This window comes from Danio rerio, chromosome 4 (assembly GCF_052040795.2).
Source record: "Danio rerio strain M-AB ecotype USA chromosome 4, GRCz13ab, whole genome shotgun sequence".
In the NCBI taxonomy this organism is placed as follows: Eukaryota; Metazoa; Chordata; class Actinopteri; order Cypriniformes; family Danionidae; genus Danio; species Danio rerio.
The window spans coordinates 18,837,058-18,862,662 of record NC_141024.2 but is presented as its reverse complement, the minus strand read 5'-3'; the positions used below and the strand labels follow the sequence as shown (position 1 = coordinate 18,862,662).

At 34.3% G+C, this 25,605-nt stretch overlaps 1 protein-coding gene across 4 annotated transcripts in view; it reads left to right on the top strand.

Annotated features, from left to right (window-relative positions):
* Nucleotides 1-24,125, top strand: part of plxnc1 (plexin C1) — a 34,987-nt gene extending 10,862 nt beyond the window's left edge. For 3 of the 4 annotated variants that reach the window (XM_087248167.1, XM_087248165.1, XM_087248168.1), the window contains 15 exons: nt 1,817-1,920; nt 2,036-2,077; nt 2,330-2,454; nt 5,084-5,282; nt 5,382-5,528; nt 10,570-10,738; nt 10,847-10,947; nt 14,776-14,851; nt 16,903-16,937; nt 17,340-17,435; nt 18,927-19,090; nt 19,221-19,371; nt 19,447-19,587; nt 19,685-19,759; nt 23,545-24,125. In XM_087248167.1, coding sequence (XP_087104293.1) covers nt 1,817-1,920; nt 2,036-2,077; nt 2,330-2,454; nt 5,084-5,282; nt 5,382-5,528; nt 10,570-10,738; nt 10,847-10,947; nt 14,776-14,851; nt 16,903-16,937; nt 17,340-17,435; nt 18,927-19,090; nt 19,221-19,371; nt 19,447-19,587; nt 19,685-19,759; nt 23,545-23,649 — 1,730 coding nt within the window. In that variant the 3' untranslated portion in view covers nt 23,650-24,125. The remainder of the gene's footprint in view (nt 1-1,816; nt 1,921-2,035; nt 2,078-2,329; nt 2,455-5,083; nt 5,283-5,381; nt 5,529-10,569; nt 10,739-10,846; nt 10,948-14,775; nt 14,852-16,902; nt 16,938-17,339; nt 17,436-18,926; nt 19,091-19,220; nt 19,372-19,446; nt 19,588-19,684; nt 19,760-23,544) is intronic. The other variant, XM_087248166.1, reaches the window with a different exon arrangement.
* Nucleotides 24,126-25,605: the final 1,480 nt, after the last annotated feature.

The following is a 25,605-nucleotide window of genomic DNA, read 5'->3' as shown; positions in this document are numbered from 1 at the left end:
TATCAGCACTTTTTTTTTGTTTTGAAATTTGAATAGTCTCTTTTGGTTAGAAAGATATGGTTTGCAATAAAAACAAATACTTTTGATAATGTTCAGCCTTACAACACTATCAACTAGAGAAAATGTAAAAGCTAGGAGAGTGAGAAAAAGGAAACTCATAGGAAAAAGGAAAGAGAGGGAAAGGAAAAAAATATTCCTTATTGAATCTCCTATCTTATCTTCCCTTGGTGATTGGAGACCAAATGTCAGGTATCCCCCAAATTTGGGCATCCAGCAGTAACCCCAATAGTCCTTCAAGCTCTTACTTGTGGCAGTGTATAGCTGCAGGCTTTGGCATCCAGTGAATGATTGCGACTACTCTGTCTCCTGGTAGATGACAATCATCCCTCTGTGATCCAGCTGACACGGCAAACTCATCTGTCTATCCTAGCAAGTCATAACAGCTACACTAAAATGAGCAACTGTGGACAACAGCTGGTTTTATTCTCTTCCAAACTTTTCTCTCTAGCATTTTGATCCCCTTCAACATTTCATGCTCTTTTTTTCTTCCTATCGAGTTTTGAGAGAAAAAAAACAAAACTGTAGTCTTTCCAAACATACTGCTACTTGGTCCTAAACAAATTTAGATGCCCTCAAATGCAATGCAATATAATTGTACTGAATTGTACAATATGATTGTAAGATGGCTCACCCAACAAGTACTCAGCAGTACACTGCTCCGTCCTGTGGGATAATTGTTCCTCATTGTGGCGGAAATGAGCTTGAATGAAATTCCCCCTTTTGAGCATTTAGACTACTCCTTTGTTTTGTCATCTGAGACAAATTTGGAAAATCCTAAAAGAAGTCCTAGGCTAAAATCTGTGATCTTTGATCGTTGGTTTGACATGTTCAGTGACAGCCGCTTAGTGCCCGTTAAGATCAGATTTTTTCTCAGATGAAGTTCTAGCAGTGTAAAAAAGATTTCAGACATTTTACTGAAGTGTGACAACAGCTGCAATGTGCATCAATCCAAAAAGAGAATAGGAGCAGCAAATTTGATTTGATTAGAATTTAAATGACCGCTGGAAATGTCAAAACAGTTTTTTTCCTCCTGGTTTAATTATTGTGACTCGCTGTGTGCAAAATTGGCGCTACAGATTTACATTTCAGTCATTTCAGAACGCGAGAGAAAGTGTCACGGTGGATGATGTCAAACTCCGGAGGCGTTTTCTTTCATGTTTGGCGCATCTTCATTGTCGTTCAATCTGACTTTATGACACCTTAGATCTTACAGTGTGACATGGGAGCCATGTTTGTGCAGTCTGACATGCTACAATCGTTCAGGATGAAAAAAATTGCACAGTGTGAGCTGGCCGTAACACAAGTGCAACAAGCATCCGTTAGCAGTATTGATTTTTCTCGTCTTTCTTGATATTGCAATCCCCCTTAGCACCAAGGGCTCTTTTAAACATATGTCTCTTTCATCCTATTGCTTTGGCATTAATAAAAAGTTTTTAGTGTATTAAACAACAAAACTACAAAAGGAAAGAGGCAGCTGCCACCTTATTGAAGTACTGCACCATGGAACTTGTGACCTACATTTCTCATAGGCCTTAGTCAAGTTTGTGGCATAATCAATTCTTGACAAGAATTGAAATGAGGCCATAGTGTATAGAAGTAGATATCATTAGAATTGCACTGTTGTTTGTGTACAACATACTGATTGTTCAGTTGGTGGAAAAACTTTCATTGGCTATAAACGTAAGACAGCTATGTGATGTGGACTTCATACTCTTGCAACTGTGGCATATTTAATTGTTTATGTTTGTTTTGACAGGCTTTGTTGACTTGCAAACAGAAAAATCGGACTTAATTGATAACGTTGGAGCCATACCTTTCCTGGATTATAAACACTTTGCGTCAAGAATCTTCTTTCCAGAGGTTGAAGAGTTTTATTTATTTAAGTTTACTATTTGATGTTTATCGACTATTATAGACTTTTTAGGCATTTATTCTAAATTATAGATGTTTTTTCTTATATTCTTATATTCTTTAGGCTGGTACTCTAACAGCAGTCATGATTAGAGATATTGGGGAGGTAAGAATCTTACCATGCTTTCACAGACGAGGCTTCAATGCTGTTTCAAATGAAAGTATCTTGCACTCATTGGTCTTTAAATATATCAGGGTTTTGTTTTGTTTCAAAATGGACGCCAGTTGTGCTTTTTGTTTTTTGTAAGCCACATTTATAAAAAAAAAAAGTAATTTAAATATTGAACTTAAGTATAAACCATGTCTGTGAAACCATGCTTAAAGTTTTAACTCTATTACTGTCTTTTCTTGTGGCCAGGACTCTGAGCAAACAACTGTCGATGAGAAATGCCTGGCTTTTGCAGAGCTGATCAGAGATAAGCAGTTTCTCAGTTGTTTTGTGCATGCATTAGAGGAACAGAAAAACTTCAGCATTAAAGACAAGTGAGTTAAAAACAACTTGTTGTAGATGTTTTAAATACATTCTTACCTCTGTGTGATGGTTGGGGCTATTTTGATCGGTCTAGCTGTCAACAGAGATAATGTCTGTGTGTTTTCTATTCTGAAAATGTTGACCACACTGAAACATCAATGTGCTTAGTTTGTTTTTAAGTTAAAAAATACCTAATTGCCGTAATAGTTTTGCTTGAACTCTTGCCTGAGCAGCGTTTAAAAATTTAACTAAAATTGTTCATGCACATAATTGCAATATACATCAGCATGATTGATTTCATTCAATCTATTGAGATTCAGATTCAGTTCAAGTGCTTTATTTGCCTGGTGTTAGGCTGAATCTCCATTTATGCCAATAATATTGGAGTCTACCTCTTAACTAGATTTTGTAAAGATGATTAATTGTCTGATTACCAAAACTAGTTAGCAGCAAGTTTTGTCTGATATCCCAAATCAGTCACACTGTATTTTGTCTTGAACCTAATATAATGGAAACCAGATGATAATACGTTTGTTGAATAATCTTATTTGTGTCTGACCAGTGCAATTCCAAAAATGTTATTTTATCAATCCGCTTTAGAAGAACATATTATAAAACCTTGAAACAGAGACAGTCCCTCCTATCTCTTAAGACAAATATTCCATGAAACTCCACAAAGATTACACTATAGCAAGCGTTAAAAAAAGTAACAGAATGAAAGAAATCTAAAGTAAAAAGCATACGTTTATTTAGATTTTTAAGCAGTAACTTGTATAGAATATATTATCAAATGATAAAAAGTAAATAAAACTATTACACTTAGGGATTCAATGATAAGGGAATTAAATAATTTATTGATAATTGAATAAAATACAGAAAATTAAGAGTACAGTACATCATTGGGTCTAAATTACAAATTTTATTACAAATAAATAAAATATTATATATTTATATATATATTTGTTATTTGTAATAAAATTTGTAATTTTACACACAAATTTCATGCCTTCTTTGATATCATGCTGAATAAATTTGGCCTTATTTTTGGTCACAAAAGTGAAGAATCATAGGGAGAATTGCATTATATTTCACAAATCTCACTAATAACAATTTAAAATTTACATTTTCTAGAAGTGCAAGCAGGAAGTACATAAACTACCCTGGTCATGTGACATTTTAATTTATAAATGTTTATAAAGCATGAATTTCTTGCCCAAAGCCAAAAACAACAGTTCCCCTTCAGATCGCGAACTCCAATGCCATGTCAGTATAACACTTTGGGGAATCACTAGAGCACCAGCTACTGCCGATGAATTGGGTGAGCGCAGCTCCCACAGGTTTCAATCGTCTTAGACTTAGCTGACCTGCATCATCACTCAGGCTAGAGCACCCTCTAAGGGGCATGCCTTGCCCTGAAGTGGAATCTATTCGCTGTGTGGTGCGCTTCTCTTTGAGAAGAACCCTGGACATGCCAGGTCAGTGTTATGCTATTCTTCCTTCAGGATAAGCGAGAGCGGAGGCTATCACCCTCCACACTGAAGATTTTAAGTTGCTATCATCACCGCTCACCATGATGTGGCGGATGGCAGCACGCTGAGAAAGCACCACCTCATCATCTTTCACAGTGGTTCAAGATGGTTATATCCATCTTATGCTCTCTTGGAATCTTTCTGTAGCCTCAGCGGTCTGCTGCAAGGTTTATTCGAGCCTCTTGACTCAGTATCTTTAAGATTTCTGTCCATGAAGACAGCTGCTGGTCACGTTGACATCAGTCAAGAGGGTAGAGGCATTTTTGCTCAGCGAATTGTGCCAGAAATTCGGGCCGGTCTACTCTCAGGTAATCTTGAGATCCTGGCCCAGCTATGTGCCCACTGGAAGGCTGCAAGGCGTGGCGAAGTCCTGCTACAGTGGTTTTTCTTACACACTTTTCCAAGGTGTTGTACCGACACAGCATTGGAGTTCCTGGTCTGAAGGGGAGCATCCCAGTTAAAACCCACATTCCCCAAAGGAGGGAACGGATATGCTGTCTCCCTGTGTCTTTTTTGGAGAACACAAGTTACATTCATAACCAGGATGTTTCAGAGCTTCCAGTTATAAGAAATCAGAAATTGTGTCCAGTAGATTTAAACAGGTTAAGATAATCGAGCATTTCCCAAAAGCTTTGTTAGCCAACTATGGTCACAAGTTGTGCTGTTATCAGCAAAACTCTATGAATCAGTGTTTCCTGAATCCACAGTTCCAACGAATGCTGACAAACAAACTTGTGTTTTTAAATCTGTGGTTAGAAGCTTAGTTTCTCTCTTACTGTCTCTAAATGTGACATATGGACTTAAAAACATCACACACTTGCAAAATAAGCAAATCAACATACAGTACAATATTTACTTTATGTTCTTTTCCTTCCATGCATACTGTATATAATTTTAACTATACGTCTTCTAGTTTTTTTAGTCCTTGACAAGTGTATGTCAAATTGTGTGTCAGGCGAGGTCTCATTGTTCAGGAAATGCAACAGTGGTTAGTTTCTAGGTTTGCGTTTTAAAAATAAATAGATCTAATTCACTCGCTGGTTTTATCTGACCTTTAGTCTGCTCATCTTTTTTGTTCTTTTTTGTTTGTGTTTTTTCCCTTCTCTCTCAGATGCACTGTGGCATCTCTATTGACTCTGGCTCTCCACGGAGACCTGCTTTATCTCACAGAAATAATGGAGGATCTTCTGCAGAGTCTGATGGACCAATCCAGCAATGCAAATCCCAAACTTCTCCTGCGCCGCACAGAGTCCATAGTGGAGAAGCTCCTGACCAATTGGATGTCCATCTGTCTTTACGGCTTCCTCAGGGTCTGTTCATTCACTTACAGTATAAACTGCAGGTTCTTTTTCACTTTGCTCTTGTGTGCTTGCAAAATTATTGACATCTTGTGTGTGTTTTCTGTCTAGGAATCAGTAGGACAACCGTTGTTCCTGCTGGTTTCAGCTTTGACTCAGCAGATCTCTAAAGGCCCGGTGGATTCGGTGACAGAAAAGGCTCTTTATACACTCAGCGAAGATTGGCTTCTCTGCCAAGCGCAGGACTTTGAGCCCCTGGTCAGTATTTCCTCTTTTATGCAAATGAGGAAGTGTTTGTGAAGTTAATTCTGGAAAGTACAAATTTCAGAAGTTCAGAATTTGAAAACCACATTCATGTTTTAAGATTTCCCATTTTAAATAAAAAAATATCTAATTTTCCTGGTGTGGTTTGCCACAAAAGGTAGCATTTTGTTTGTGCAAAAATACAGGAAAAATAGCTTTAGTAGGAAATATTTTTCACAATTTACAGTGAGAGGATTGTGTTCTTTTTTAAATATATTAACAAGCATTTATTTTTTTGTGAAAGCAAAGCTAAATTACTCTGGTGTTCAGGGTCCTGCGATGCTTCCCATATTATTTTAAATTTGCAGATTTTTTGCATTAAGTACTTTTTATTGCTGTTAAGTAATTGTTATTGATTATATGTTATTGGTTTTTTTTTGTTAAAAAAAACACAGTCATGCAGCTTTTTATTTGGTTGTAAATGTTCGTCATTATTAAAAATCAGAAGAGCAGCATTTATTTGAAATGTAGTATAATTTCTCAATAAGTCTTAATTTCATTATTTTATAGATCATTAACTTGAACAGCAGTGTACATTTGCACTTCTGTCAATTATACATATTGCCTATTAATCAGAACTATTCATTTTTATATTATTTTGACATTCCCAGATCTGAAGAATCTACATTTTATAGCCATAACCTTATATTTTTTCATTTAAAAACTGATCAGCAACAGTATTATTGTGTGTATCTTTTTTTTATTAATTTCAACGACTGAGGAATACTCAGAAATTTCAAAAACTTTAACTTTTGCTTTTTTAAGGATGAAAAAAAATGTCTGTCTGTCTAAAAGGGTTATCCTTATGTGCATTTAGCCAATCAGATTCTCATCTTCTATTCAGGATTTTGTACCATTGCGCATTGCACATCATGATTTTGCCAAGTACGATGGTATCCTGGATTAACTTTTATGTTGATTCTGGAACATCATTTTTGTTCGAAAATGTAGTCCATACCTACAGTATTCTCTACCCCTAAACCCAACCATAGCTGTAAATTATTCCCAAAATCAGAGGGGAATAACATTTGAAAAACAATCATGTATAAGTGCATAAACCTAACCCTAAGCCTAAATTAACATAAATGGTAAATGTAACTTTTAATTCTGATTAGCTGATTTTAATGCTGTTCATGGATCAACATAGATCCAGGAACATGTCCCACTTGGTGAAATCAGATTGGCGATTGTTGTTCTCGCTTTTAACAGGACTAATTTTGTAAGCAGAAAAACAGAAAGATTTACTATTGAGAAAATGGTTAAAGATTGTCTACATGAGGTTAGATATCATTTAAAGAACAGTAGTGGTGGATGCTATTTCGTAATTTTGTCTGTTAAGCACACTGATTTGTTTCAAAACTATTTCTAAATTCAGTTCTAATTTTCAGCAAACTAATAAATGAACAATAAATAATGTGTGCTCAAAAAACTGAGTTATATCCAAACAAACTTACTCTCCCTATGCTCCTTATGGTGTGCATATGTCTCTAAAACTCAACAGGTGGACAAATCTAAAAAAATAAATATATAAAAATGCATAAAACAAATTCTACTGATAACAATAACATTAAACAAATGTAAAATGCCATAAATAAACTGACTACAACAAAGCTGGATTCCAACAAAGCTCCTCAAGGTGAAGAAAGTTTGAGAGGAAGTTGTGTTTTTTATATTTATGTAGACAGTGAATTTACTTTACTTTTGAATCCTTAAATTTATCTTATATAAATATATTTGTGTATTGTTGTACATCCCTGGGTGTGTATTAAGCAATGTTTATGCCCTTTTTAGACTCACATATGCGTATAACTAACTAATTAGGAAACCCTTCGTTATTGACTTTGGACCAGCTTGAATATAGTTGGTCAATGGCGCAGTTTTTTTCAGTCATCTTAATATAGCAACACATCAACAATGAGCTTTAACACAACTCCTTTTCACACCAGCATGCTTACAAAGTGGTGCAGATGCATTTGCTATTAAAACAACATGGTGCAAAATGTGATTATGAAACCAGCGCTGGGCTAAAACAAAAAAAAAAAACTTGAGCCGGGTGTATGATAGGGCCCCTTAAAGTGTTAATGACACCTAAAGTTACTTCATAAAAATTTGCCTGAACAATGTGACAGTGTGTAAATTTGTTTTTTAAAGTGGTTATATCTCTTAAAAATAATTAAAGAATTAGCAAAGCTACTATTCCATTACTAAAGCTAGACTTTAAAATGCTGCCCACATTAACTGCCCATGAGCTTCTGCTTTGTCTGTTACCTTTACCTCCGTCCTTCAACCACAGAAAACTTTTTCTAACTTCCTTCCGTGTGTTTCTCAAAACTTCTTGCACAAGGAATTATGTGTTGCTTTCTTACATGTAGGTACACTGTTGCTCTTTCAGTCAAAAGCCATTAAGACTTTTATTACAGCTTTAATTTGGTTCCTCTTGTTTTCTCTTTCTGGTTTTTTTCCTGACCTGCTGTGTCATACTGATCCATTTATGTCTAGCTGGTCTTTCTTTTTGCTTAAAAGCACTTGTGCGAAAGAGGAAAGGTTAATGACAGTATTTGGAGTCATGTGTTCAATCCATCTTCCTCCCAGAAATTACCAGAAGCAATTCATGGTCAGACTGGTGTGATGTTGTACTTCTGTATTTTGTGTTCTGCAGAGGAAATCAGCTTGCACAAGCCTTCCTCTAACCAGACCGGACTGTACCTGTTTTGACAAGCAAATAACTGCCACAAAAAACACAGATTTGTGGCAGAAGACAATCTAACTTATCTAATAATATTGAATTATGCCACATTACAACTGAGATTATAATAAAAAGGGAGAATATTATCAGTGAACAAAATTAAGTTGACTTAATAAGTAGGGCCAGGCAGAAATTTGTAAAAGAAATCTGCGACTTCTGCAAAATGATTTTGAAAACTAAAAACTTAACACATGAAATAAAAAATAATACCAACTTTAATTTAAGGTTTACAATACAAATCTAATTATATTTACTTGTTTGGTAAAAAAGTAAGTCATATAGTCATATAAAATATCTACTGTACTAAAAGACAAAGTTTTACTTCACAAACTATTTTACATAAATCATATAAACATTTACATTTTATTCAATAATATTAGTGAAATTAGTATTTAAAACTGAATAAATATCTATTTACACACATTTACATAATATTTACATAATCGTGGAATAACAAATCTGTAAAACTCCGGATTTGAGCTTGTGCAGATTGATTCTTATCAACAGGTCTGCACCAAGAGAGAGACACTGAGTAAACTAGGTTTTATTTTACTGATGGTGCTTTATTTTTGTTGTTGTTTTGTGGATTTGAACATGTAGGTTATGGAAGATTCTGGTGGTTGCTGACATTATTAACAAAACATCCAATGTAATTTTCTTTAAAATAATCTAAACAAAAATTTAATTAAGTTGATTTTAATATCAATATCTTAAGCCCAGCTCATACTCAAAAAAAATAACTCAATTTAATTTTTTATGTACAACTCTCATAAAATGTGGGTTGTACATTTCAAAGTCTCTTAGTTGTATTTGAAGTTATCCTAAATTAACTACAAGGAATCATCTTTGAATATTTTTTGAGTGTATAAAGTCGATTGAGACTGATCTCAGAACTCATTTTAGGACAGTTATTGATCACAGAGCAAAGCAACAAACTGCATTTTCTTTCATTAAGCTGCCAACACCCAAAGCATGGGTGCTTCTGCAAGGTGGTAATCTCAAAACTCAAAGCGTTACATGAAAATCTTCTAAATCTTTAAACTAAAATGAAGATTAAACTTTAACAAGTCTTTCCAATAAGTTTAAACACCTAAGATTACTTTGATTGTCAACATTTCCCGAGAACTACAAATCCCCTTACCAGGTAGTTGGACCAACACAATTCTTTTATGATGTCCCAACACAAAATGCTTAAGTTAACTTAATGGTTTAATTATTTAAGTAGACTAAACATAAAACAAATAAACTGGCCAAAGAAATTACAAGAATTGTGATGTTTTAGCTTATTTTAAACAGGTAGCCAGCAAACAATTTTGTGTTAAATAAATGTCTAACTTGGGCTGTCAGTGAAAATCTGATAGACATCTAAGAATAGTCCAAAACTAGACTAGTCGTCAAGTAGACAGACTTTATATGTGTAGTCATTTATTTCTGTTTATTTGAGGACTAGTCTAGCTTTGGCCTATTCTTAGGAGTCTACTAGATCTACACTGACAGCCCAAATTTAGCCTTGTTTAAGCCAAGATGATGTCTATTATGTTTAAACATCTATTAGACATCTGTTAGACATCTTTTAAAAACAAAAAATGCTTGCTTGCTTGCTTCTATTATCCTAGGCTAAAATCTGTAGTTTTTGATCAGTGGTTTGACATCTTCAATGACAGCAGATTAATGGCAGTTGCGATCAGATTTTTCCTCTTATTAAATTCCGGAAGTGTCAGACACTTTCAGATGCTTTCTGTTCTTACTACTTTTAACTTCATGTACGAGACTGTCAAACCAAGAACTAATTGTAGTGCACAAGAACCTGATGATACAATTGTTGCAACAACATGTTTGCTGAGAGGTCCTATTTTGGAATGTGGGTTACTGAGAGTGTGATGGATGGATGATGTTGAGCTGACGAGTCTTTTATAGTGTGCTCATGTTTGGCTCTTCTTGGGTGTTGTACAGACTGACATTATGAAAACAGATCTTATCTGACAATCTATTGCATACGATTATTAAAAAAATCACACTATGTAAGTTTGAATTTTCAACATTCATCCATCCTTGAATGCATTGTGAAAAAAGCAAAAAAAATACTAGTTTACATGTTTTATTCTAAGCTATTAGGATGCTTGTTCTCTAAAGTGTTTCCTTCTCTATTCCTGCTCATTAAAAGAAGAACCGTTTTATAAATAATTGTACTTGTCACATTTATAATTGCGAATACATCTCAAGTCATTAAATGAATTTCTCCACCTGTAGAAACTGAAGGTGGTGTTTGCCGTGGGCACTGGAGAAGAGATCAGCGAATCCTTAGAGGTCATCGCACTGACCTGCGACACAATTCAGCAAGTCAAGGAGAAAATCTTACAGACATTTCAGCGCAAGTTTGGTTTCCGCTACACACAGCAGATCAGGGATATAGAAATCGGTTAGCAGTTCCCTCTTCATCCTAATATTTCATAATACGTCTTTAAGTTTGAAAGACTTACAAGAGCTAATTCCTGTTTGGTGCCTCTGTTTGCTTTTGCAATTACAGAATATGAGAAGGAAGGAAAGTTTGTCATGCTACAGGAAGTTGATGACACCTCAGAAATTCGAGGGCACGTTACCATGTTAAACACTCTGAAACATTATCAGGTGAGTCCATGACAACAAAACATGGTGTAAACATGACCATGTTTGAGACTTTTCAGTGAGACAGCTGTTAAAAAAGGCAAAAAAAATAAAAAAAAATAACACATACTTGTATTAAAGGCCGTGACTTTGTGTTTTCAAATGTCTAAAGCGCATAGAAACATAATCGTTGCTTTATTTTTAACAGATTTAGGTTAAATTATTTTTGTCTACTACTGTAGATGCAATGATGAAGTTTCATTGACTGAAGTAAAATATAAGAAACTAAATCAAAGAATAAAGTGGACAGATATATGACCTGCTCAGTGTTTATTCTCACAGTAAAACTCATGAAGTGCTTTGAAATGTGCATTTGTTTTCTATGTTTGACGTAATCTTAACTGAAAATGTAGGGAGAAAGAGACAAAAAGTAGCTCCTCCCTCCTTAAAAAACAGCCAATAGTGTTTTGTTTTATCATAGCTCTGCCAATGGGAGTGGTTGAGCTCAAGCGCATCAAACGAAAAGTATCTTAAAGGGGGCAGGATGAAGATTTGATGAGAAAATGTAATGTAAATGTAATGCTAATGTAATCGTTGATCGATTTAGGCAGAAGTGACTAACTGCAAGCTTTACTGTACATGTTTATATTTGTTTTATGTCATCTAAACCCGAATTTTGTCACTGTTTTGGAGCACACTAGCTAATAGATATCCTTAAAACTAACAGACTGAAACTAACATCTAAAAAGATATTTTAAATTCACAGGACCTTTAAGGTTCACGTTAGGTATTCTAGAATTGCGGGTCTATTTTGTGTCACTAAGATAAACCTTCTACTATTTTGAAAAGACAAAAAGATAAAACTGTTTTAAATAACAACACAAATTATATCTTAAAAAATAATGTTGTATGTGTATTTAGGGATATTTTATCCTCAAAATACTAACTTAAAAACTGAATATGTCAACTTTTGACATGGTCAAAAACTTTCTTTTAGAATTTTACCAAGACAAGAATGGGTGTTGTTCAGTAGCTTTAAAACAGCTTTGATGTAAGGTTTTGATCCACTTCAAACGGTGACTCCTGAATTTTACATTCAGCCTCAATTTTATGAAATAATTAAGTCAGATTTTTTATTTTATGTGTTTACTAAGTTAAATACTGTAAACATTTGCATGAAACATTTATTTTTTTATATTATTTGTAATTTTAGGTCATTTTTTTATCTGTTCTTACATTCTGATCAACTCTGATAAATTGGTCATAAAAATCCACAACAATCTGTAAAGTGCTGATTGAAATAGTTTGTAATGTGATTTTATTTACTCTGGTTGAAAACTCTGGAAGGTACTGCAGCATATCATTATTTTTTTCCCCTGAATGTGGTCAAAATGTTTAGGATACACCAGTAGTAGATTCATTATCTGTCAACACACAGTAATATTTCAGTGAATTTCTCCTTCACATTTTAAAAACAATAATATAATGAAAATACATAAAATGCTATTTAGTATCTGGTTTGAGGTTAGTATCTTGAGGCAAAGCACAAAATGATGGACAATCTGTCACCTCACTGTTAGTGGTTTTAAAAAGTTTAACTAAACAACAATTAATAACAATCTAATGGACCCTTTTCTATTAAAACATTTAATATTTTATTTCCATAAATAATGTATTCATTTTACTGTTTACTGTTGTTTCTAATTTAAAAAAGAAATAGAGGAGATCAGGACTAACAACAAACTACTGGAGATGGAAAAACAATAGACATGTTTGGTTTTCAGTATAAAATATAATTAAAGGTGCAGTAGGTGATTCTCTTTAGAAACATTTTTTTTTTGTTGTGCTGTTGAAAGTCTCGTCACAGTCGAATAGTAATGATTACAGCAAATGATATAAACTTGTTTATAAATATTTTTATATTCTGGGCATAAAAGAAAAAAATGTTCATCCAATTAAATATTGTCGGGTCGACGTTTCCCATAGTTCCGATAAGTAGCTGAAACTGTCAACAAATGCAGCTTGGGCTTTTGTGCATCTCTGTTCACGCATATCAGCCATTAGCGTGTGTACGCCTATATGAGCGCCGCGCGTTCATGACTAAACTATTCTAGCTTTACGCAGAGCTCGTGCAGATGTTGTTACAAATGGATTATATGCACGGAAGTGTTGTTCAGCCACTGAAATCTTCCAGCGATAGATTAATGTGACTATTTTTAGTTTCATGAGGGCCTTTAAAGCATCGATAATGTAGATTTATATTTAGTTTAACAACAAAACACCAGTAAATAGCGCTGTTCTTTCTAGCCTGCTTTACTAAGCTGAAGCTGCTTTTATTTTCACATTGGGTCATTCTAAACAATGACAGCCGTCCAAAGCTAATATGCTAATAGCATTTTAGCAGATCACCTACTGCACCTTTAAATAATACTGCATACTGTACAGTAAATAACCTTCACTGTATAAATTAAATGAAGGTTAACCATTACTGAGCTATATGAGTGTTACATGTTTGTTGTTTGATCAAAATTAAAAACACAGAGAGCAGGAATAAGACGTTTTTCACTATAAGACACAGCTGACATTTAAAGTCATAACTGATTGAATGTCATGACTGATTCTTACTGTTGTGAAGCAAGACGTAAATTGTGTGTCATGAATTTTATTCAGTTGTTCAGATGAGGCACTTCTCAGATCTCCTGTGCGTGTCCTACATGCGATCACACTCTGACATGCAGGTCACACTTTAATATTCACATGAGATCACCTCCTATTTGGTGCTCACCGATGAGACATTTACTCACTGGGAGCTGTGTTTCAGTGCATGGACATGCATTATAGCATGAACAGAGTCAGTTCAGAGAGTAATTCAATGCAACGTACATTTTTAATGCTGACATAATAGACATGTTTGAGAGGAATTAAAGATGTCTTAAACTTTATTTTAAATGAATCCAAAGACATTTTTATTGCTCATAACTTTTAGAGAGAAAAGTCACAGACAAAGGACAAGAATGGCTATTGAAGGATAAGCATGGCTTTTCAAGAAATAGGTCATCCAAATATGAAAATTTACTTATTTTTTACTCACTCTCAGGCCATCCAAAATGTTATCCTTTCTTTAGAGAATAAGAAATTCTGGATGTTACAGAAAATGTTGATTTTTTAAAAATCTAATGCAAGTGAAAGTGTTTCAGCATAGACTTCACATAGACTTCACAAGGCCTCGTTCCAAAAGTATGACTACAACATACATTGCCTTCCAAAAACTGCATACCTGTACATCAAATGAGACGGAGTTGTACATGTGCATCACAAAGCAGCATCAATTAAGATTAACATATATTTAATTTTGTATATTTGTCCACTGGTGTCATGTGGATTACTTTAAAGTATGCATTTTAGACCTTTAAACTTTATGTTCAGCTCTTTTAAAAGATGCTTTAATTGAAGATAAAAGTTCTATACATCATGGATGACCTGTGGATGAACAAATAACTCAAAATTCATTTAAGCAACCATGCCGAAACTGAAGTAACCACCAAGAACAACCATGCAGCTATCTGTGAAATTGTGGTTCATTTAGGTGTAAAGTTACATCATCTTTCCAGCTGAAAGCAAAGTGTGAAAGAAAAATCGCAACAAAACAAGTTTAGAAATCAAAACTACCATGATCTCTTGGCTTTATTCAAGGTTTTTGAGACTGACCTTTCACTTCCAAGGCTTATATCACAAGGCCGTTTAAACCCAGATTATACTAATCTGTTGAGCAAACCCATAACACAGCAGCACAGTACTTATATTCACTTAGTTTCAGAGTGAACATGCTGTTAAATATGTTTTTCCTTCCAGGTTGGAGATGGAGCATGTATTAAAGTTATTACACCAAAAATTCATGCCCCATTGAAGACTCAAAACAGTGTAAAAGGTGAGACATGTTTTTCACATCCACCTCCGTTTCAGCTGAAGCAACACCATTGCTAGTAACAAATAAATATATGATTTTTACTTTGTTGTTATTTTGCTTTAAATGGTTGTGCATTCAGTTTATTAATATCAACACTCAACTGGTTGACAACTCATTTCATTTTCAGATGTTTAACTGACACAACCTTTTAGCTCACCACAACATCCTACCACCTCTATATAAAACTTGAAGTATTACCATGTGAAAATGCAGGCCGAGTATTGAACAAACATTTCTTTACAGTGAGCAACTGTGCAATTCTGGTATTCATCTTTAAAACAGGGTATCTGCGGGGTCTTAAAATGTCTTAAATCTCAAAAGCTCAATTTTAGGCCTTAAAAAGTCTTAATATTGTGTTGTAGGTTTTAAATATTTTTTTAACAGGTTTTATTTTCCTTTGTTCATGTGTAGCTTCCCGATCTGGCTCATACGATCACCAACAATCCCAATCTCAATAAAGTATTTTTTTTAAAAATAGCATTTTTAACTCTACTTACCATTAAGTTATGATTACTTTTCCTTATGGTAACGTTTGTTTAAAAGTCGCTTGTCCTATATTTGTTATTATTACATTTTTATTTTATTTTTGTATTATTAAAAGTATCAAATTATAATAATTTTTTTGATTGGGTAAGTGAAAATCTTTTGCAACTAAGATATATTTTTAAAAAATCGTAGCGTTTAGCCTTGTATAATTCTAAAATTTCCTTCGTAATGGTCTTAAAAAGGTCTTAAAGGTCTTCAATTTAACTTGGTGAAACCTGCAGGAACCCTATTTAAAAAACTTTTGCATTTCTTTCTTTATTCTTTCTTTATTCAAACGAAATGTTTTACTAGATTCACACAGTGACCACTATTAAGTTATAAAGACAACCATAATTTGCATAGTGATATACGAATTGAATGTATCCTCACACAGGCATGAATATACAGTAATGCATGCATCCCATTGAATACTTTTATGAGACTTTATGGTGCTTTTTGGCACTTGACAGCTTCAAGTCCCCATCCACTTTCATTATAATGAAAAATACCATATTTTAGTTTGACATGGGTAAACAAATGAAAGAAAATAATGAGAAAATATTCCATTTTGTTTGTATTTAGATGTCAAAAGAATGTTTCTGACTGAAATAGAAGTGTTAGAGTTTACATTGTTAGACAGTGTTTCTATCTTGCACTTATCATGAAACAAGAAGGACGTTCGGCCTTGTGTAAAGGAAGTGGTGGTGTCAGTGTGTATGTGTCTTTCCTACATATGACAGTGTAATCTATTTTTCTGTGCATTCACCACATGCAACAAGAGCTTCTAATTTTGCTTTAAAGGTTTTTGTCAGTGACTTTGCTGTACAGTATTTCTATAATCATTCTTAATATTTGGTACACTTTTGCTTTTGACGTCAGATATGTTTTCTTTTTTCTTTTGTATGGCAGATCAAATACAATGGTGACACATTATAGTTTTACACAATTTTTGTGAGTGATACACAAATGTTACTGTGAAAGTGCAGTTACTGTCAAATGCAATGGCCCACATAGACATCTGATACATGGAAATGTGATCACAAACAAGTTCATAATTAGATTTAGCATATTTAAAATATGTCATATGCAATATGAAATTCAATATATTGCAAAACTGACAGTTTACATACTTTTTTACTACCATTGGAATGACATATACAGTGTATATTGTGTATGACATGCACAAGCTGTACCAAAACAACTGAAAAGCTGTAATGTCCAAGATATTGAAATGTGTGTATGAGCACAGGCATTTATTCCATGTGGTTTTGTTTGCATGCGTGTTTTATTGAATTTAGAGCATTTGCATTTTGCAGTTAAGGTAGGTTTAGTTTAGTTTGGTTAACCACTCATTAACCACACCAGAGATTCTGCAATGTACAGTGACATTTCCTGTCAGCTGTTTAAAAAGCACAGTCATGTATGATTATTTAAACAGTACCAGTTTAAATTTTGTTTACTCATTTTTATGGTGTTTTGTTGCACAGATGATAAGAACTTCTCTATCAAGTACTTCCATCTGGTGAGTCATCACGCAGAGTGTTTTAAGTCTATACAAGTTGAAAGGACTCATTTAAAATGATCTGTGAAAACAGCAATTGTGTTGTGTTTTCATCCTCGGTCACAGGGTTATCGCTGAGTTTATGTGTTAAATCTAGTTTCATGGCACTGGCACTTTAGTGAAGTGTGAGTAGGTGTGTGATGCTTTCAGTTTTACCCTCTTCCTGTTCAAAAAAGAGGAAGTGTTTGTTATATGAATCTCGTTGCAGTTGAGTCTTGCAGGTTGCCTTTTCTGATACTAAAAGATTTAACAGCATAAAAAGCTTTTATCAAAAATACAGCGGTACACATTGTAATATAGCTTTAATTGTGCATTACAGTGGATATAAAAAACAGATTCAACTGGTTTTTCCTTTTGCTCTAGGTTGATCCAGATATTGACACGGACTTGAGCAACCACCCGGAGAAAAAAGCCTTAAAAATCAAAGAGATGTACCTCATCAAGCTGCTCTCCACCAAAGTGAGAATAATGGATATAAAAAGTATTTTACTGCATACGATAGATAGATGGATAAATGGATGGAGGGAGGAAGGGAGGGATGGATGGATGGATGGATGGATGGATGGATGGACAGACAAAAGAATTGATGGTTGTATGGACAGATGGATGACCAAACAGAAAGTGGGACTGATGAATAAATGGATGGACTGGTAGATGGATGGATGAACAAAAGAACTGATGGTTGTATGGACAGATGGATGAACAAACAGAAAGTGGGACTGATGAATAAATGGATAGACTGGTAAATGGATTGATTGAAAGATGGATGGATGGATTGTTGGATGGAAAGCAAACTGACAGATGCATGGACAGAAGGGTAAACAAGTGGATGAACAGACAGAAAGACATGGATATTAGACTGACAGATGCACTGATTGATTGATGGATAGATAGATGGATGAATGGATAGATGGAGGGACAGATAGATGAACAAACCGATAAATGTGAAATAAATAGGTGCAGTGACAGATAGTAGATTTAAGTATGGATGGATTGATAGATATTTCAAGAAGGATGGATGGGCAGATAGATAGATAGATAGATAGATAGATAGATAGATAGATAGATAGATAGATAGATAGATAGATAGATAGATAGATAGATGGATGGATGGATGGATGGATGGATGGATGGATGGATGGATGGATGGATGGATGGATGGATGGATGGATGGATGGATGGATGGATGGATGGATGGATGGGTGGGTGGATGGATGGTTGGGTGGATAGATGGATGGGTGGGTGGATGGATGGATGAATGGATGGATGGATGGATGGATGGGTGGGTGGATGGATGGATGGGTGGATGGATGGATGGATGGATGGATGGATGGATGGATGGATGGATGGATGGATTGATGGATGGATGGGTGGATGGATGGATGGATGGTTGGGTGGATGGATGGATGGATGGTTGGGTGGATGGATGGATGAATGGATAGAAAATGAACTGACAGATGCATGGATAGAAGGATGAACAATCTGATGAACAGAGACAGAAAGACAGATGGATATTAGACTGAAAAATGATCTGATGGATGGATGGATGGATGGATAGATGGAGGGACAGATAGATGAACAAACAGATAAATGTTAGATAAACAGGTGCAGTGACAGATAGTAGATGTAAGTATGGATGGATTGATAAATATTTTAAGATAGATGGATGGATTGATGTATATTTCAAGATGGATGGATGGATGGGCTTACAGATAGATGAAAGAATGGGTAGATGGATGGATGGATGGATGGATGGAAGAGTGGATGGATAGATGGGAGATTGGATGGATAGACAGCCGGATATACTGTCAGATACTACAGATGAATGTATGGGTAGATGGAGTGACAGAAGGATGAGTGGATGTATAACCAGACAGCCTGTGTATAGACTGTCTCTATATTGTCTTGTGTACACATAATATTTAACACATATGTACTGATGTTGTCCAGGTTGCAGTTCATTCTTTTGTGGAGAATCTGTTCAAGAGTATCTGGGGTTTGCCTAATAACAAAGCCCCACTGGCTGTCAAGTACTTTTTCGACTTCCTTGATGAACAAGCAGAGAGAAAAAAGATCACAGATCCAGACGTCCTGCACATCTGGAAAACAAACAGGTGCTGGAGATCACACCTCCACTGCAGCTCACTGTGCATAGCTTCCCCAGCTTTGCACTGACTAGCATATACAGTTATCAAAATATTCATGCACAACTAAAAAAAAAACAATTTCACACCTTCCTCGCAGCCTTCCGCTTCGTTTCTGGGTAAACATCCTGAAGAACCCTGACTTTGTGTTCAGTGACATGGAGAAGTCGCCTCATCTGGATGGCTGTCTGTCTGTCATAGCTCAGGCCTTCATGGACTCCTTCTCTCTAACAGACACACACCTGGACAAGGTAAACACTGAAACCTTACTTTTAAAAAACTGTAACTATCACAGAGATTATTGACTGTCTTCATTTCTCTGACAGCATTCACCAACCAATAAGCTACTCTACGGGAAAGACATTCCTCAGTACAAACAGGAAGTAAAGTCATACTACAAATTAGTAAAGGACCAGACGTCTATCAGCAGCCAAGAGTTGAAAACGTTCCTCCAAGAGGAGTCAAAGGTACAATCGGTCCAACCCTACCTGGAGCTTTAATGAATCATCGTGATGGAAATATTATGTGAAATACCTTCATTTAAACGTCTCTCTTCTTCTTAAGAAACATCAGAATGAGTTCAATGAATCGGCGGCTCTCCGTGAGCTCTACAAATACATGCAGCGCTACTTCACTGAGGTACACTATTCTTCTACTTTTTCGTGCATTTGTGCCAGTTTCACAGCACACTTTCACTGTGATATCAGGTACATTTAAGCCACAGAAAATAAAAGTAGGAAGTCTATTTTTTGAAACGTGATAACATTTTCACATCCTGTTTTAGTTCAAAACATGCTTTAAAAGGAGATTTGATACTGTAGATTCCACCAGAATGGTGTTTTCAACCGGTGTTTCTCAACAGCAGTAAGCCCAGCATGTGTAAGCTGTGAGCCAGCTTGCTGGGTAAAAATATGAATCTATAAGCATAATGTGTGTAAAATACTGGCTCTGATGTGAATATCATGTTAGATGTGTTTATGTGAAATAGCTAATAAAAGTAACACAAGCACAATATCTTTGGAATATTTATTGGAAAATGGATGAATTAAATTTTCCAACTTGTCAGCAGGTCAGTAGCACACACAATTGCAGTAGCGAACTGAACATCACTATAGATATTTACATTAGATGGGCCTACGCTATTGTTGTCTATTGGAAGGAATGTGTCAATAGAGCCGCCATTTTAGTTGTGGGCGGTGATCCTTTGAAATGAATATGGGATCAGGGTGCAGTGGTGGACTGGCCATTCAGAGCCAGAGATATATACACATTCATGCATATATCTACGATCGGGAGTTTTCCAGCTGGTCAGTATGCACATTTTTTTTAATTACTAAAATTATAATCTTACATCACTTTTCTTCATGGATGGATAAGTGACCGCACAGGCATTGCCGACAAAAGCATGTGTTTGTGTGCATTGAAATTATTATTATCCTCCCTTCCTGTTAAATTTTATCTAATCCATGTGCTGAAACACACCCCCTCTCCTGCTTTTACTTCTAATTGTAACAGAGGGAGTGATTCGTTGGTGATGAACGACTCGTTCACTTAGCCGACAATAATACAAGTTTCTGGCACCGCAGCATCTCGTTGTCATATTTCAGTGACACTGTTTGCTGATTTTATTCAACAAAACTAGCATAACTAGTATGTAGTGAGAATTGGTGCTACTTTGCCTTATGGTCAGGGCTGTAAGAGATTGTATTATCAACAATACTTGTTGAGCACAAAAGTTTGTAACAAACATTCATTCATTCATTCATTTTCTTGTCGGCTTAGTCCCTTTATTAATTTGGGGTCGCCACAGTGGAATGAACCGCCAACTTATCCAGCAAGTTTTTACGCAGCAGATGCCCTTCCAGCCGCAACCCATTTCTGGGAAATTGTAACAAACAAAAACATAAAAACCTTAATCTTACCTATGAAATGTTCTTTGTTTTCTTTGTTTGCTCAATACTACAAACGTACACAGCACTAAAGTCCAGCATATTTACATTGGCTTTAGTCTTGACTAGTGCAGTTGAATGACATTGGTCCTGGGAGCACTGTACAAATGTGGTGGCGCTAGTGTATAGTGTACAGTATATATCTCTGGTACATCATTACATTGTGAACAAATTGCAAAAGAAATGATCAGTATGAAATTTTTTTAACAAATTTTTTTAAACGACTGTTAGTATCAACAATTTTTATATATATATATATATATATATATATATATATATATATATATATATATATAATTATATATTAGTGATGCACAATATATTGTTTCAGCATCGATATCGCAATATGCACATCCGTATTAGTCACATCACAGGATCTGCAATGTTAAGCATTCAGGCACACAAAATTATAATGATTGTAACTTTAGTATTTAGTTTGTATATTTGCTGTACTGCTGTTATCAACACACTTGATTGGTTTAGTATATTTTGTGCAGATGCAATTCCCTACAAAATTATCTCAATTAATATAAAATTATGAATTCTTACCATATTAGGCCATTTATTTCTTCCAGTAAAATTATACATGATGTCACACATTATGTATCACAGAAAACTTTAATATTGCAATGTCATTTTTTCCAATATCGTGCAGCTCTTATATATACATATCACCCAAAACTCAAAATTCAGTTATTTGTTCAAAACCTGTTTGTCTTTCTTTCTTCTGTTTAATAAAAAAGAAAATATTTAAAAAAAAAAGTTGAGAACCTGTAACCATTGGTCATTGGTTTTCAGCTTTTTAAAAAATATCTTCTTTTGTGTTTATGAAAATAAAGAAACTCATAAAGGTGTGGAACCAATTGAGGGTCAATAAATAGGGAATAAAATTGAATATTTGGGTGAACTATTACTCTAAATGACCAGTGACAATCTGGGTCCCAAAGGCAACCTGGTTGAGAAACACTAGCCTAGAAATCTTTCGAAACTTGCGTGGTGAGGTTTTAGATATACCAAAAGCAATTGTAGATTACAATAATTTTTTAAAGGATTAGTTCCCTCTACCAGATTCATTCTTGCATGTCACACGGCATGTTTGAGCTTGAGTAATAAAAACCAATGAGGTTTGTTCTTGGACATTACGCAGGTGGGGTGCATTTACAAATGAGTGTTGGATGAAGAGAGTTTCAATGGTGGGACAGAAAGTGATTCATTTGCATCTTTCAGGTTTTAAAATATCTTCATTTGTGTTCTGAATGTCAATGAGGTTTGGTGACTTTTCACTCTGAAATAAATGAGACCTTTAATTATTAACAGTTATGAAAACACGTATAAATATTTTCACAGTTTGATATAAAAGTCATTATTGGTTCCCCAGTAAACTTTTTAAAATATTTTATTCTTTGTGTAAGAATTTTAATAACCTGACAAACAGGTTTAAAAAGAACCCTTTTTTATACTTGAATGTCTCATTTAGTAGATAAAACAATTCAATATTTATGTTATTTAAATAATCCATAATCATGTTAGACTATAAGGGCCACTATTATTTTAGTTTAGCAGTGCTTGAATCCACCATTATTTTAGTTTAGCAGTGCTTGTAATATAATTGCCTATTGGTATTTTATGGGAACACATCTTAGAATTCAATATACTGAAATGATGTGGTTAATAAAAGATGTACGTTTTCTCTCTCAATATCGTTGTTCACTTAAAGGGATAGTTCACCCAAAAATGAAAAATCTACCATCATTTACTCACCCTCCACTTGTTCCAAACCAGTTTGAGTTTCTTTCTTCTGTTTAACATAAGGGAAAATATACTGAAGAAAGTTGAAAAAACAGCCATTCCATAGTTATTTTCTTTCTACTATGGCTGTTTTTTGGGGGCGGCATGGTGGCTAATTGGTTAGCACTGTCACCTCACAGCAGGAAGGTCACTGGTTTGAGTCCCAGCTGGGCCAGTTGGCATTTTTGTGTGCAGTTTGGATGTTCTCCCTGTGTTGGTGTGGGTTTCCCCCGGGTTCACCAGTTTCCCCTACTGTCCAAAGACATGCGCTGTAGGTGAATTGAATAAACAAAATTGTCCGTGTTGTGTGAATGAGTGTGAATGGGTGTTTTCCAGAACTAGGTCGCGACTGGAAGGGTATCTGCTGCGTAAAAAAACAGCTGGAATAGTTGGCGGTTCATTCCACTGTGGCGACCTCTAAATATAGAAACTAAGCCAAAGGAAAATGAATGTATAAATGGCTCTTATTTTGTGTTTAGCATAGTGCATTAAAACTGTAGAAACTAGTGAGGAAATGGTGAGGAATTTTATTGTTTGCAACTAAATGTCTTTAAATGTGTTACTAATAACGAGAGTTTCAGAATTGTATATAGCTCATTTCAAATGTTACCAGGCCTACTTGTTTCAACGAAGAACGTTTATTATTTATAGTGTCGTGTAATGATTTTTTTTTAATGCTGTCTGCAGATTTTTCAGAAGCTGGAGCAGACAGATGCCCCATCTAATCTGAAAGAGAACATGCACAGAGTCAAGGAGCTTTTTGACAACATGAAGCGAAGCGGCTGGAACTGAACTTCTTCTTTGTGTTATCCAAATGGGTATTCACACTGCACTCTGTTTTCTTTTTATGCACAATAAACAGAAATGAACTGGAAGCGTGTCTTTTTAGGGACTGCCATCACCAGCAGAGAGAACACACACGTTCACTTCTGTATGTTGGCTGGATGGTGTACGTGACTATGCGAATGTACTGCATATCTGTCAATTATAGAATTTGAAAGAAGCTCATCATCTACTTATTTTAGACTAACACTGAGCTGTTTATTAAATGTCACAAATTTATAAGTATGCAATGTGATGCAAATAGTTGTTTCAATTTTTTATGATGTGTTAAAATAACATGGGCTGCCTCCAATCATTTTATAACTCTGCTTAAGGTTAAACATCTTTTGCAAATGGACTAAATAGTTATTTTTGTAAACTGCTTACTTTTGTAACTGTCCTAGTCTGAACTATACTAATAAAATGTGTGTGATTTTGTGTGAAAATGTTTGTGTAATGTATTGAACGACTGTGTGATTACTGTTAGTTTATGTTCCTTTGTCGCCCTCTAACGGTTACACTAATAATAATTTAAATTCTAATGAGGTTTATTTATAACTACTTACATTAAATCACATCGAAACCAATTAGGGACAGCAGGCCAGGTTGTAAACGTCATTCAGGCTAATTTATTTATATAACATTCAAGGTTTTTTGAAGACAATTATTTTGTTCATCAAGGTGGAATTTATTAAATGTAACAAAAATGTTAAATTGTTAAATATTTATTAATTAAAAAAAATATTCTTATTGTGTGTAGTTGTATGTATTGTATGTATTACTCCAGTCGTTGTTGCTTTTACTACTATTACTATTATTAATAATAATAATAATTGATATTAGAGTGATTTCTGAAGGATCATGTGACTCTGAAGACTGGAGTTACGAAGCTGAAAATTCATCATTAAAATCACTGGAATAAATGATTAAATTAAATGATAAACTACTTTTGAACAGTTATTTTATAGTGCAAAAATATTTCACAATTTTACATTTGCGCTGTATTTTTGGTGATAAATAAATAAATGCAGCCTTGGTGAGCAGGAGAAACTTATGTTAAAACATTTAAAAATCGTTCAAGCCCCAAAATGTGGACCGGTAGTGTCTATATTAAATTGTGTAAAATAATTGCATATTTTTTTATTTTTTTTTATTTTGTGTCAGTAATAAGTATCATATTAATTCTCAACATTAATAAAGCATTAACTAACATTTTACTTCAATAAATGACTAATTTGATTATAATACTTAATAATAATAAGTAGATTTATTATAGCATTTTGATTAGTGTTTATTCCTGTTCTAATATACAGTAAAATATAATAAACATTTTATGTGCATCTTTGTTTTAAAGATGGTCAAAGCATATCTAGGACCTATTTAAAATATTGTAGGAAGCATGGCAAATATACAGTGACAAAGGGACCAAGCTGAAAGGAAAATGAATGAATAAATGAATATTCTGTGACATTGACTGTGTACATAGATATTGCATATCCATATACACACAATTAATAGAAAGCAAAACTAAAGTGTGCACACACATACAACAGCAATAATAATTATTATAATCATCTAAATTTTAAAGCAATACAAAATATAATATATTAATTTATTAATAATTTTTATTAATTTTGTTCATCAAATTAATATTTTATTATTTAAATATAATTTATTAATGTAGTTATTTGATATAAAAAACGAAATTGCCTCCATAAATATATTTGTTTCAAAAATGGTTCAAATTTGAATTTTATATATTATTATTATCATCAATAAAATCTATTTGTAAATTGTAAAAAAATATATAGTAATACATGTTATATTTGCAAAAAAATGAATTATATTTTTTATAATATATTTAAGTATAAAATATGTATTATAATAAATTATATTGTGACGCAAACAGCCGGGTTCCTATTGGCT